The sequence below is a fragment of the Microcaecilia unicolor genome, chromosome 6 (genome assembly GCF_901765095.1).
Source record: "Microcaecilia unicolor chromosome 6, aMicUni1.1, whole genome shotgun sequence".
Lineage (NCBI taxonomy): Eukaryota > Metazoa > Chordata > Amphibia > Gymnophiona > Siphonopidae > Microcaecilia > Microcaecilia unicolor.
This window is the reverse complement of record NC_044036.1, coordinates 131,871,253-131,886,853: the sequence shown is the minus strand read 5'-3', so window position 1 is coordinate 131,886,853 and position 15,601 is coordinate 131,871,253. Positions and strand designations below refer to the sequence as shown.

The following is a 15,601-nucleotide window of genomic DNA, read 5'->3' as shown; positions in this document are numbered from 1 at the left end:
AGTTAATGATAAGGAAATTACTGCTCTGAAATTCAGGTGGCATTTTCAAGAGCTCACATTATCTGGCAATAGGATAGTCTGTTTCTAGTGATGCCAGATCAAGAAACAATTATCCATGTGCAGTGTGGAAACAAGTTAGCCAGTTAATTAGAAACAAGTTAATATATCAAATGATAATAAACATAGACTTAAATGTACAAAATTCAAGCAGGAAATAGCATTAGGTAAAAGTATACTTTTCCTACAATTTGACATGTCCAGTGCATTCGATATGGTCAATCATATTATATTACTAAGACTCCTAGATTACTTCGGAATCAGCAGAAACTCAATTGGATCAAGGGTTTCCTAACAACAAGAACATACCAAGTGAAAGCTAGCAAAAATATATCATCACCTTGGAAACCAGACTGCGGTGTGCCGCAAGGATCACCACTCTCACCAATTCTTTTCAACCTTATGATGACCTCACTAGCCAAGTCCTTATCCATGCAAGGCCTTAACCCATTCATATATGCTGATGATGTCACAATATATATCCCTTACAAACATGATCTGGCAGAAATCACCAAGGAAATCAAGCTCAGTCTGAACATTATGAACTCATGAGCAAACGCATTCCAATTAAAACCCAACACAGAAAAAACACATTGTCTCATCCTCTCATCCTAATACAACACATATAAACCCACAAACATAAACACCCCAGGCTACACCCTTCCTATTGCAGACAACCTGAAAATTCTCGGCGTAACAATCGACCGGAACCTCTCACTAGAGACCCAAGTGAAATCTACCATAAAGAAAATGTTTCACTCAATGTGGAAACTTAAACGTGTAAAACTATTCTTCCCAAGGGAAATATTCCGAAACTTGATACAATCAATGTTAATAAGCCATGCAGACTACTGCAATGGAATCTATGCGGGGTTGCAAAGAACAAATAATAAAGAAACTTCAAACCGTTCAAAACACCGCAGCCAGGCTTATATTTGGAAAAACACGTTTTGAAAGCATCAAACCCCTCCGAGAAAAACTGTATTGGCTCCCAATCACCGAATGTATTGCCTTCAAAATCTGCACTCTGGTTCATAACATTATCTACGGCAAAGCCCCAGGTTACATGAATAACCTCATAGACCTGCCAACCAGAAACACAACAAAAATCAGCACGAACATACCTAAATCTTCATTACCCAAGCAGCAAAGGACTCAAATACAAATCAACTTATGCATCCAGCTTTTCCTATTTAAGCGCACAACTATGGAACGCCCTGCCAAAAATAGTAAAAACAACATACGACTTCTAAACTTCCGGAAAGAACTAAAAACAAACCTGTTCAAGAAGGCATATCCCACCGATCCAACATAAAAGTCAGAGTACCTGCAACACAACAGAACCAAAGATCGTAATGGACACACCCCCAACCTCCCTCTTCCTCCCTAAGTTCCCATATACATCAGCCATACATGAACCTTATTCTACCACAATAACACCTTGTATTTGTTCATACCGGAACTGGCAAAATCCATTACGGTACCATGTAAGCCACATTGAGCCTGCAAATAGGTGGGAAAATGTGGGATACAAATGTAACAAATAAATAAAATAAATAACAACTTCAAAGTGCTAAACTCATAGAAACATAGAAAATAATGGAAGGTAAAGGCCATGTAGCCTATCCAGTCTGTCCATACATATAACCTACTATCCCATCCTCTCTCTTACAGATCTTATGGGCTTGTCCCATGCTTTCTTCGATTCAGATACAGTCTTTGTCTTCATCACCTCTACTGGGAGGCCTTTTCAGGCATACACCTCCCCTCCCTTTCCATAAACAAGTATTTCTTCAGGTTACTCCTGAGTTATCCCCTTTCACCTTCATCCTATGTCCCCTGATTCCAGAGCTTCCTTTCAGTTGAAAGACACTTGCCTCCTGTGCACCTGTGTCCAAGGACTTTTTCCACTCTAGGGCCAACTTTAAGCTCGCGTTCTTTGATATTGTTTACTAGTAAAAAAGGCCCGTTTCAGACACAAATGAAATGGGCGCTAGCATTTTCCTCGGAGTGTGTTTGTTTGAGAGAGTGTGTGTGATAGTCACTGTGTGAGGGAGAGAGTGTGTGTGATAATCACTATGTGAGGGAGAGTGAATGTGCGAGTGTGTGTGTGAGAGAGAGTGTGTGTGTGTGAGAATGAGAGTGTGTCCCAGGGCCTCCCCCCTCTCCCTCCTTCCCAGTTCCAGGGACCCCCCTCCCAGTTCCAGGGTCATGTTCCCCCCTCCCTCCTAGTTCCAGGGTCCCCCTCCCAGTTCCAGGGTCGTCCCCCCCCCTCTGTTTGAGTGCCATGGTCATCCCCTCCCTCCCTCTGACTTTCAGGGTCTCCTCCGTCCGAGTTTCAGGGTCTCCCCCCCCTCTCTTCGAGTTTCAGGGTCGCTCTCCCCCCCTACGAGTTTCAGGGTTTCCTCCATCCTAGAGGGAGATGTGTGGGTGCTGAGCTGGGGACCCTGGGCTGCACCCTGTGATATGGAAGCGCGGGGCAGTAGCAGCGGCGATGGCCAATGGCGCATGAAGGGCTCGAGGCGGCACAGGAGAAAGCGGCTCGTGAGCCAGGGAGTCTTCCTCTGCTCCCTCCTGCTCAGTGTTTGCTGCACCACCGGCATCCTGCAGCAGCCCGGTGAGCTCTGCGCGCTGGAACCTGCTTATTGTGCATGTGCTCGTGAGGGTTTTGAGGCAGCGCTGCTGTTCAGGTGGCCGGCGGTAGGTCAAGCAAGCAAAGAGCTCTTTTAATCTGCTTTTCTGGGGGGGTTGGTTTTTGTCCTTTTTCTTAGCTTTTATTTTCCATGAATGTTCGATGAAGCTGCCTGGGCCCACACTGCAGTTGCTTGGGCTCTCCGGATGATGTCATCCAAGGCTTCAGCCCCAGGCACAGTCAATCAGAATGGAGGCACGGGCCCAGGCAGCTTCATGGAGCGTTCATGGTGCAAATTATTATTCTGAGGCTTCAGTCCCAGGCACAGCCAATCAGAATGGAGGCACGGGCCCAGGCAGCTTCATGGAACGTTCATGGTGCAAATTATTATATAGGATGTATGTGTTATTAATAGCCAATGTACCCGAATGGAACTCATCTTGAGCTACTACCGAAAAAGGTGTGAGCAAAATCCAAATAAATAAATACATTTATGCAAGACAGTTTATATTCTGCTTAATTTGTCAATCTCAGTGGATCATAACATAGTAAAACAATGTTAAACATAAAGGCGTAGGCCAATCCTAAAATATCAAAACATAAATTAGAAAAATAGAATTAACTCTTCAGCTTGAAAAAGAGATGGTTGAGAGGGTAATAACCCAGTTAGGGCTCTTCAGCTTGGAAAAGAGATGGTTGAGGGGGTGATATGATTGAGGTCTACAAAATCCTGAGTGGTGTAGAATGAGTAAAAGCGAATCTCTCTTTTTTTTTTTTTACTCTTTCAAAAAGTACAAAGACTAGAGGACACTCATTGAAATTGCATGGAAATACTTTTAAAACAAATAGGAGGAAATATTTTTTCACTCAACGAATAGTTAAGCTCTGGAACTCTTTGCTGGAGATGGTTAGCATATCTGGGTTTAAACAAGGTTTGGAGAAGTCCATAGTGTGCTATTGAGGCAGACATAGGGAAGCCACTGCTTGCCCTGGGGTTGGTAACATAGAATGCTGCTACAATTTGGGATTCTGCCAGGTACTTGTGACCTGAATTGGTCACTGTTGGAAACAGGATACTTGGTTAGATGGTCTGACCCAGTATACATACACCTGCTCAAACAAAATGTTTTCAAGTATTTCCTAAACTGCAGCATGTTTGTTTCTAATCTAAGTGTGGAAGGGAGAGCATTTCATAGAGGGTCTGGCCACTGAGAATGTAGATTTATGTGTTGATACCAGCTGTACTGACTGCACAGCAGACACTCATAACTAATTTGTTCCATTAGCTTGTAAAGTTCTCCTAATTTCATATATAACTAGCAGCTTTGCCAAGCAGGTTATAAAATAGACTGAACTAAATATACAATGCAAATCTGTCAAAATTGGAAAGACATCTAGGACTACAGATGGGTTTTGGACCAACTGACCAAATATTAACTGCAAAACTGACTGAGAAATTAAATGCCAAAGCCTTCTGATTACCACTGTTGGTCTTGTTGAGTGTATGTTTGAATTCGCGGACTCTGATTGCCCTGGGGGGCTTAATATTCCATCTGTTTGTTGGCTCTTTCCCAGCCTCATGGTCAATAACTTGGTTGAAAAGAACACTCCTGTCTATGTTGAGGTCTCTCTTTCATATCACAGTCTTCACCTCCAGAAGCTGAATCCCCAGAAGAGCAGTCAAACACAGTTTGACGTGTTGTAACAGGAAATTTATCCTTGCTCATCCAAGCATACACATTGTTCATTTAATAATCGTGGTCATTCCTCTTATACATTGTAATTTTAATCTTCCGCAAGGTGTCTTTAAATGATTATGTATTTTGAAGTAATTCATCATGATGTGTATTATACTCATCAGTCGTGGTGTTCTGCTTTAAACTCCCATCCATTTCCTCAGTTGAGGTCTTTAATTCAATCTCTCAATCTTCGTGGTGGTTTCAAGTATTAGCAACATTAAATCTTTGCTGCATTTGTTAAGAATAGCATTCCATCTATTCAAGAACTGTGGATCATAAGTAAATAACTTTGGTGGTTTATGCAGTTGTAAACCCTGAGGGATCATTTATTCTTTGATATTCTGTACCAGTGTATCACCATGCAACTCTGCTTTAACCAGGCATTTATGTAAATTCTCTAGTTCTGAACATGACAGATTTGCTGTTGCACCAATATTATTTCCCATGATTAGGAGCATTGTATAATAGCGCCTCCTGATCTGGTGAATTATATTCATTACGTTCATTCGCTGCCATCATGCACTGACCCACAGCACTCAATAAATCCAATTTATAGTGGTCAGAATTAAATTGGAAAAAGTGGGGGCATCAATCACTAAACACCTATTACAGCCCAACATTTATACAAACTCTTTTTGCCACAATATACTCTCGGCCTCAGCGGTGACTTATTTCACAGGAACACACAGGCCCCTGGCTTTCCTGCCTTCTCATCAGCCATTATCAAACTATATCAAACTATCAATTCCAGCTTTCCAATTTTTAATCATTTATCTAACATTAAAGCCTTAACTTTTCAAAATGACAACATTAATGTCAATTATTTATTTATTTAATTTATTTGTTACATTTGTATCCCACATTTCCCCACCTATTTGCAGGCTTAATGTGGCTTACATAGTACCGTAAAGGCATTCGCCAATTCCGATATGAACAAATACAGTAATGTTGTGGTAGAATTACTTATCACACTCCTTAGAATGTAATGACCTGCTGCCAACATGGACCATGTTTTGCTAATGGCTTCATCAGCATGAGGTCCTACAATAAAAACACAGTCAAATTCTCTTCAATAAAAATATCTCACAAAAATTCTAATGTGGCAAAACTCACCTCTTAACAACAATGCGTCTGCCTTCAATACTGCCTAAAAAGCAAGGCAGCAAATGCCGTCCAATATAAATTTCATATGAATCACATGATACAAGTGAACCAATCAGAACAACAGTTTCACATTAGAGCTACCCAATCCAATTCAAGATTCAACCCATAGGGTTGAACTGTTTTGAGCATAAAAATCCATTTCTGCTCTTTAAATTCCTCACTAAGGTGAGATTTGAATTAAAGCTGAGAGTCCAAAAGAATCCCTAAAATATGCATCTCTGTCCTAACCACAAGATCACATTCATCATCCCAACTGCATTCTGTTTTACCCAAAGTAGTTCACAGGTTAATATTTAGTCCCCAGTATTTGGCACTTTTTTAAACACTGGCTGGGACGTATCTGGATACCAGCACTGATTATCAAGGTATCGGTGCTATTTAGACTGGTACCAGGTATAACTGACTGGATAGAGTTAGTTTGTCCCTTACTCAGCAGACTGAATATTGTGATTAACTGGATGGCTCCTGGCTCCTTCCAGACCTCCACCTGGGCCATGCTGGCACTGCTCAGATAGAACAGGATTTATCTGGGAAGGAGCCATTCTTACCTGTGGAAGGTAGGAAGTTATCAAACTGCATTATTTGCTCCTTAACATGTCTTAAAAGACTAACGCAGTTTGTCTTGCCCAAACATAGTGATATTTAGGTCGCCATGGGTTACATGGTAATGAAATGTGGAAATACATGTAAAGCAGCTCATTACAATGTGAAAATCAGAACATGACCTAAGTGTGCACTGGGGGTTGGTTATACTGCAATTCACATTCAGGGCTTAAAATGATGGTAAAATAACCCCAGCCAAAAGCTGAGGTTATTTACTGTGTCAGGTACATTAGGCCTCAGAGTTGTGGCCCTGTGCTCCTGGGAGGGGGAGGGGGGAAAGATTGAAGGGCTAATGTTGTCCTCCATCCTCCTGAGCAAGGACCTCCCACCATCCTGAAAGACCTACCATACGTATTCCCAGTGGTCCAGGGTCTTCGGGCAGGAGCGATCCACATTTGCTCTTGCCTTGCCGGCATTACCTCCAAAATGGTTCTATCATATCTATGTAATATGAATGTTCTTCCATCTTGCCTTTTATGGTGTCCTTTATATTCTGTGATTAAACTCAATTCTAATTGGCAAGTAGACAGATACAATCTATACAACCCAAAATTTATTGTCTAATAATACATTAATAATATTGAGTGTAGGAAAGACTTCAGTATAACACTGCTACTCAGTTTATATAGTTCCTGTTTTATTCATTATTAGAAAACCTCCCCATTCCTTGTATTTTTTAATTTTTATATTTTTCTACCGTTCATTAAAAATGCTTTTGCTGTAGGTTCATCAAGCATCAAAGGACTCAAATACAAATCCACTTATGCATCTAGCTTTTCCTACCTAAGCGCACAACTATGGAAAGCACTACCAAAAGTAGTAAAAACTATGCTCGACCACACAAATTTCTGGAAAGTAGTAAAGACAGACCTGTTCAGAAAAGCATACCCCACCGACCCAACATAAAAACCTGGATATCTGCGACACAACGTAATCTAAGACCGTAATGGACATATCCTAACTCTTCCCCTCCCTCTCTAAGTTCCTCCAATTGTATTTATCATACATGTAACTCATTCTACCACAATTTCACCTTGTATTGTTCATACCTGTATTTGTTCAAACTGGAATTGGCTAACGCCGTTTACGGTAAGCCATATTGAGCCTGCAAAAAGGTGGGAAAATGTAGGATACAAATGCAACAAATAAATAAATTATCCTTTCAAGTCTATTTCAAATAACTTATCTGAAAACGCTGTATGCACGTCGTAAATTTTAAAATTTACAAAGTGCATACAGCGTTTTCAGATAAGTCATCTGAGAGAGGATATGTGAATGATGCTGAGCCTGATAGGTACCATCCCAGGATAGAAGTCACACGCTGAGAATCTCATATTTTGTATCATTTTATGTCCATGTGTTGCCTTAATATTCAACTGTTTTTCCTTTTTAGTGATGAGTTTGGTCTGCTGTGGTGAAGATGGTAGCAAATGCTGTCATTTTTCTTTCCTTGCAGTGGACTGCCCAGTTTGCGGAGTTAGTATTTCTGAGCAGTTTATCAACAAGCATCTGGATAATTGTTTAAACAGGGAGGAGAAGAAGGAGAGTCTTCGAAGGTAAGAAGTTTGGGTTTCCCGTGGACGCAGGTTTTATTAGCTGAAGTGGGTTTTTCCATGAAACACAGCCGGTTAATAAGACTGCCGGAATATTGTTTCACTTTGTGCTCTTTCCTGTACCTAACATTTATATCCACAATCTCCCTCCTTGCCTAGATCTCTTCCATCCCCTCAAACCTTCTATTCATTGACCCTCATTGTCTGCACTTTTAGAGAGTGCTGAGGATTTTAGGTATCCAGATTATTCTTGCTGTACACTGCCTTGGGTGAATTTCTTAAAATAGGAGGTAAATAAATCCAAATAAACTCACGCCCTGTTTTTTTTTTTAAGTCATTTCCTTCAGATTAGAGACATTTGCTGCAGGCATAACTGTGGATAATCATAGAAGTGATTACGAAATTGTATGCAGTATTACTTACACTGCCAGTAAGTAGCCTAGGAATGACTGTAGCTTGCTGAGTGGGATTGGCTTCCTGAGGTGTACTACAAATTGGACCTCCTATGTGTACCTGAGCTGCACTGGGCCCTGCCTTACTTCGGCTGCTTGAATTGTGTTTCAGTTCTGTATGTTCTTCAAATCTGCATCTCAGTGATGCCGGTAGTCTGTTCTATTTCTGTACGATGTCTTGAATTAATGCTGAAATTCAAAATGCCATGTGCATTTCTCACATTATTGAAAACGGGTGTGAAATGGACTGGAATAGTTTGAATGCAGCTTTAGAACCTTTTCTTTGCACAGATTGTGAGCACAATACGAAATTGTCCTCTTATTTTTGTTGAGCTAGTGTTAGGACTGGAACGACTGATCAGTTGTGTGACCGTGTTCCTGGCTGGTTGGGAGTGGGGGAAATGAGTCAGTTGCTGGGTACAGGAGCATGTTAATGAAAAATTCTGCCTGCGGATGTTGCGAGACTTCAGTCTGTAAGTAAAGCTGATTTTAAGCTGTACTAGTGGAGTACTGCTTTCTTGTGTTAGACTGACTTTGCATCAGTATCGAGAGGGTATAGAGCAGTTTCTTGTTACCTCATGACTCCAACTTGAAAAGACTTAGTGATAAATAGATGTCCTGAATTCTTGCAACTTAATAGCCGTCAAAGTGCAGAGAGAGAGTCCCTTGACCTGACTGTGTGTGTAAATGTGACTTCTTTTCCTGTGTGCAGATGTCTAGTGTTTGAACCTGTTATCGTTCAATAAGGTGCGTTCTGTCCCAGCTTTGCAGGCAGTAGAGTGAGCTGTGGCAGTGCCTTTCTCTCCTCTGCTCTTCTGAGGTGGGGCCAGGCTACTGTGTGTGTCACCTTTTATGTGTAAGCTTCATCGTGCATTCGCGATGTGGTTCGTAGTATTCCATCTTAATTTCAGGATGTCTGAAGAGATTCTATGTCATTTTAAAGTGCAAAGTTAAGAAGGCTGTTTAAAAAAAAAATCAAGTTAGGATTTAAGTGAGTCTGGTCTGTTAGTTTTTAACACACAAAAAAGGTTGAATCAGCACTAGTATGAAACCTGTACCCAGTAGTACCATAATCAGTGCGTTAGCCTTCATTGTGACCATACATTTGTCAGAAATATGCATAATAGTTTATTTAGTTTACAGACTTATCAGCTTTAGGTTAAAGTATCGAATAGTATAGTTTTTTTTTTGCTGTGGGTACTCATTCCTGACTTTTTCTTAGCAAGTACGTTAAAATAATATACCCATTAACAGAGCTCTTGCTATTTCTTTGAAGGTAAGTTGTAGGGACCCTTGGCAGTTGAACACTATTTGATTCACAGGTGCATTCTTTGTACAAAGTCCAGTTAAATGAAAGTTACCCAGTTTTGACGGTGCTCAAGAAGCTGAAATACTTCGACTGTGTAATGTTCAGATATTAGATTTTGGGTTTTGCTATCTCCTACGTACTTCTGAGCCACGTGGAATGTAAGATGGGTGGGCATATAACAGGCTTTTACATTAAGAAATTGCTAAATTTAGAAAGTTAATTATTATTAGGATTTATTTACCGCCTTTTTTGAAGGAATTCACTCAAGTCTGTGTACAGTAAGAATAAATCAAACATGAGCAATAGACAATTACAGCAGTAAAAGTATTCAAATAACAATACAAAGTATGGCATGGTATACTATTTACAATGTCAACACAATACATGATAGAACATTTTAATTGACAGTAGGGTATAAGCAAAGATAGAACAAATAGGTAAGAGAGTATGAGGAGTTAGAAAATAAGGTGACTAATTTAAAGAAAGTTCCACATGTATTACTATTTTTCTGTAGGAATGTTTGTGTATGTACTATACTGCCCATTCTGATTAACAGGTCAAGGTAGTGAACAGACTAACAACAATAAATAGAAAACTGAAAAAGGTGTCATTTGTGATAGGAAAGCACAATCACATGCACCCCAGGGGATCATAAAAAAGTTAGCCACAGAAAGGTTAGTGGACAGGTTTACTCTGCAGGAGTCCAAAAGGATTCAATTTTAAAAGCCAATTTAAAAAAAGAAAAAAAAAGTATTGTTTCCTTGTGCTTTGTGTCCTGGAACTGTGTACACCCAGTGGCTCTGCATCTGAATACAAGACACCCAGAAGCAAACCTTGGGACAGCACCGAAAGGAACCTTTTCGCTCTTCTTCCCGGATGTTTAATCCTCTTCTCTTGGCAGTAGTCATGTCATTGTGTTTCTGGGTGACCCTGCCTCCCCCCATATTGTACATATTTTCACAGCCGAAAGAGAGGGAAGGGATCGTCCTTGTATCCCAGCCAAAAAGAGACTGAGAGCGACACTCTTGGTTTTTGGTCTGAACAGAAACTGGAGACAGAAACTTGTAATGTACATGCTGTTTGCTCTGTAGACTATTTATAGAACTGTAGATGCTGGAGAGTATTGCAATCTGGCTGACCTTTTTGAATTGGGAAATAAAAAGCTAAAATGCCTCCTCAATTAAGCTTTTATTTGAAATAAAATGTAATAAAAGTGCCTCCTGTACAAAGTAATGTTAACTCGTATTTTTAAATGCCATTAAACCTATTTTTTTAGTTACAAAAAAAAAATGTTTCATTAGCTTTTCAACTTGAGGCTATCGGTGTTTATTTATTTATTTATTTATTTATTTGTTACATTTGTACCCCACATTTCCCCACCTTTTTGCAGGCTCAATGTGGCTTACATAGTACCGTGAGGCGTTAGCCACCTCCAGTGATGAAACAAATGCAAAGTGATGTTATGGTCGAAGGAGATTCATGTGTTACAGACACATTAGAGAGTCGCAGGGAAAAAGAGTTATTTGTTCATTACGTGCTTTGGTTTCGTTGTGTTGCAGGGTTCATGCACTTAAGTTGGGTCAGTAGGGTATGCCTTTTTGAACAGGTTGGTCTTTAGTGATTTCCGGAAGTTAAGAAGGTGGTACGCTGTTTTCATGGCTTTTGGTAGTGCATTCCACAGTTGCGTGCTTATATAGGAGAAGCTGGTTGCATAAACTGATTTGTACTTGAGACCTTTGCAGCTAGGGTAGTGAAGATTTAAGTATGTTCGTGATGATCCGATTCTGTTTCTGGTTGGCAGGTCTGTGAGGTGAGTCATATATCCCAGGGCTTCGCCATAGATAATTTTGTGGACCAGGGTGCAGATTTTGAAAGCAATACGTTCTTTGATTGGGAGCCAATGCAGTTTTTCTCAAAGGTTTGGCGCTGTCGAATTGCAATTTTCCAAATATAAGCCCGGCTGCTGTATTTTGAGCGGTCTGTAGTGGTCTGTAGTTTCTTTATGAGTTGCTCTTTGCATCCCGCATAACTTCCATTGCAATAGTCTGCATGGCTTAGTACCATTGATTGTATCAGGTTGTGGAATGTTGCCCTCGGGAAGAATGGTTTCACGCGTTTGAGTTTCCACATTGAGTGGAAGTTATTTAACTAAAAAGCTCAGTGTCGCTGACGCTGGCATACGTTGAGGAGTCGGGGACATTGTGGCTCATTCCTGGAGGAGAGCTGCTCCAATCACCTTTTGCTGGGTCCTGAATCTAGTTTTGGTGTCCTGCTAATGTTTATTGCAGCTGCTGCCTCAGAAGAGGACTCTGTTTATGACATCTTAGTGTGTGGCCGAATGTGCTGTGTCTGATTACTTTTGGAAGAGAAGTAGCAAAAAGATTTGGCAGTTGTCAAATAGGCTAAAATGAGAGGACAAAAGACCTCATAAATTTCATGGCTCAGTACTGCCCTTTAGCTGGTATAATACAGAGTCATAAGCTATGATCATCGATGTGAAAAACTGCTCTCTGCATCCAAGAAAAAAGATTCAAAGTAACCTATTTTAACCCATATATATATATATATATATATATAGATTATTTTGAATCTTTTTTTTATTTTTTTCCCCACAGATGTTGAGACCAGTTTTTTAGCGCGATGATTATAAGTTGTGGCTGATACACCAGAGAACGGTATTGAGCCTGAAATTTATGAGGTCTTTTCTCCTTCTCTTTTTAGCCTGTTTGATGTTTGGCAAATATTTTGCTATTTTGTGTAGAATATTACTTAAATATTTATCTCGCCATTAGTGTTGTTTGTTATTAAAGGAAACTGAGGCTTCCATTCCACCGTTCATTTATATGCTGTCTTTCTCTAAAAAGAACCCCTAGTTGCTGTCATTTATTATTTTACTATATGAATAAGATACGTTAGGAAATGCACTTAAATTTCTAAAATATAATCATCTCAATTCCACCCCCCCTCTCCCCACTATGACGGTTATTTTAGATGCAATAGTCACCTTTGATGTCCATAAACTGGCATTTAGAAAGGCTGCTTTTAACTCCTAATTCCTATTGACGTCTTCAGTACCCGTGTCTGTTTTATAATTCCCACCTTAAGTAATTCCCTTATCCCTTGATTAGATTGTAAGCTCTGTTGAGCAGGGACTGCCTCTTACATGTTCAGTGTACAGCGCTGTGTACGTCCAGTAGCGCTACAGAAATAAGTAGTAGTAGTAGGATATACATATGTAAAACTCAAAAACAGACCTATGCTGAGGACTTGTGATCTGGAGGTGTTTTGCGTGGGACTAGGGGTAGGGCATTTCCTACTTCAGAAGAGAGATGCATGTTTATGTTCGCCGGCTGGGAATGTTGGGATGCACAAAAAAAGTGGTAAATGCAATTTGCTTAGAGGAAGGAAGGTGAGCAGTGGAGTTCCTCAGGGGTTGGTGCTGGGGCCGATTCTGTTTAATATATTTCTGAGACTTTGCTGATGGATAGAAGGAAAAGTTTGCCTTTTTGTGGATGACATGAAGATAGCCAATAGAGTTCATGCCCTAGTGTGAGTGGAAACCATGAGAAGGGATCTCCAAACGTTGGAAGAATGGTCAAGGGTCTGGCAGTTAAAATTTAATGTGAAGAAGTGCAGAGTGATGCACTTGGGATGCAGAGATCCAAAAGGATGTACCACATAGGAGGGGCGAGATTGTTAGGAGTGGGACCTTGGGGTGATGGTGTCTGAGGATCTCAAGGTGACAAAACAATGTGACAAAGCGGTGGCAACAGCCAGAAGGACACAAGGCTGCACAGAGAGGGGTATAACCAACAGAAGAAAGGAGGTGTTGGTGCCCCTGTACAAGTCATTAGTTAGGCCCCACTTTGCTTACCGTGTTCAGTTTTGGAGGTCTTATCTTGCTAAGGACGTAAAAAGACTTGAAGTGGTTCAGAGAAAAGAGAAAAAATAGTATGGGGTTTGCATAGCAAGACGTATAAGGAGAGACTTGCTGACTTGAACATGTATACCCTGGAGGAAAGGAGAAACCGTGGTGATATGATACTGATGTTCAAATATTTGAAAGGTATAAATCCACAGACAAACATTTTCTAGGGATGGGAAGGTGGTAGAACTAGAGGGCATGAATTGAGGTTGAAAGGGGGCCAACTCAGAATAATGCCAGGAGGTATTTTTTCACTGAGAAGAGGGTGGTAGGTACCTGGAATGCCCTTCCGCAGGAGGTGGTAGAGATGCAAATGGTAATGGAATTCAAAAATACGTGGGATAAACACAAAGGAATGAATCCAAGGAAGCTTAGTGGAGATTAGGTAGCAACACTGCTAATTGGGAAACAATGCCAGTGCTGGGCAAGACTTCTGCGGTCTGTGCCCTGATCTTGACTGAATAGATTTGGATGGGCTGCAGTGTAGCTTTTCAGGGGCTTCGACAACTTCAGAAATTTAGAACAAGGACAGTGCCTGGCAGACATCTATGGTGTGAAAGTGATACTGGCAGGGGATGTTGGGCTCTTTGACAGCTTTGGAAAAATACATATTCATTTTTCTAAAATGGCTACATATAACATTCTGAAGTAGCAGCAAATACACTTTCATGTTGTCATGTTGTCCCTGTTGATATATTAGACATTTATTAATCTACTAGAAAAAAGGCCCGTTTTTGACACAAATGAAACGGGCGCTAGCAAGGTTTTCCCTTGAATGTGCATGTTTGAGAGAGTGTGTGTGAGAGTGACTATGTGAGAGAGTGAGTGAATGTGCGAGTGTGTGTGTGTGACAGAGAGTGAGTGAGTCTGGGTGTGAGTGTGTCTGTGATAGAGTGTGTGCGTGAGAATGAGAGTGTGTGCAAGTGCGTATGTGAGACACAGTGAGTGTGAGACAGATTGTGCTTCACACAGATACAGTGTGTGTGAGAGAGTATGTGTGCGATACGCAGACTCTCTGTGAGACCGAGAGAGTGTGTGTGTGAGTGTCTGTGTGATACAGAGAGTGAATGTGATACAGTGTGAGAGACAGTGTGTGTGAGTGAGAGAAAGACACTGTCACACACACACTCTGTCTCACACAGTCAGAGATACCTCCCCCCTCTCTGCTTTCAGGCCCCCCTCCCCCCTCTCTCTCTCTGGTCTCAGGCCCCCCTGCCCCCTCCCTCTCTGGTGTCAGGACCCCCTCTCCCTCCCCCCCTGGTCTCAGGACCCCCCCCTTCTGGTCTCTGGACCCCCAACCCCCCCCCCCCCCCCCCCCCATGCAGAAGCATGCTTTTCAAGTCATTTAATAAGAACCAAACTCATCTTACTGTTTCTTTGATCTGTGTGGCGTTGGCTCTGAAAATAAAGCAAGACTCACAGCTTCACTTTTTCTTAGGCGCCCCCTTTGCGGCCTTTTTGGCTTTGGGTTTTGGGAGCCTTTGCTGGGCTTTTCTTCACCTTTGGTTTTACTGCTTTAGCCTGGCTGTTAGCTATTTTCTTGTGTTTTTCTGCTTTCGTTTTTTTGGGGCGCTTGGCAAGTTTTTTGGTGGCTGCTGCTGACGGTTTCTTGGGTCTCTTCGGACTTTCTTTCACTCCTGCCGATGCCTCCTTTTTCTGCTTCTTCACGGCCGGTTTCTTTTTTTTTGGAGCGCTATTCTTCTTGCTCTCCGGCTGCTTCTTGAAGGAGGCTGAAGCTCTGCTGCTCTTGGTCTGCAGGAGGGCGCCCTTACTCCCGGGCTCTTGACGGCCTGCTTCAAGCAAGTATTGTGTTTCTCCACGTCGTTGCCCGCCGCCGCCAGAGCCTTCAGGTCAGCCAGGGACATGCCGCTGCGCTCCTTTGAAGCTGAAACGGCCTTCACGCTTTCTCTGCTCCAGCCGGCTTCTTCACCTTTTTCTTGGCCGTGCTTGTAGCCGCTGTTGGTGCAGCGGCTGATGCTGTTGCCGCTGGAGCGGTTTCTGCCATTCCTTTCTTTCTGAGAGGGAGGGAGGTGCGGAGGCTGGCAAATGGCAACTCTACATTCTTCGATTCCGTTGCTGTGTATCGTGCTGCTTTGTTCTGGTTGGTCACAGCTGCTTGTCATGTACCAGGAATTACTGACGTCAGTCCATGGGATGGATAGCATGA

General features: G+C 41.7%; 1 protein-coding gene across 5 annotated transcripts in view; it reads left to right on the top strand.

Annotated features, from left to right (window-relative positions):
• The window catches only part of RAD18 (RAD18 E3 ubiquitin protein ligase), a 185,732-nt gene that overhangs the window by 54,046 nt on the left and 116,085 nt on the right, over positions 1-15,601 (top strand). For all 5 annotated transcript variants that reach the window (XM_030207274.1, XM_030207273.1, XM_030207275.1 and 2 more), the window contains exon 6: positions 7,652-7,751. In XM_030207274.1, coding sequence (XP_030063134.1) covers positions 7,652-7,751 — 100 coding nt within the window. The remainder of the gene's footprint in view (positions 1-7,651; positions 7,752-15,601) is intronic.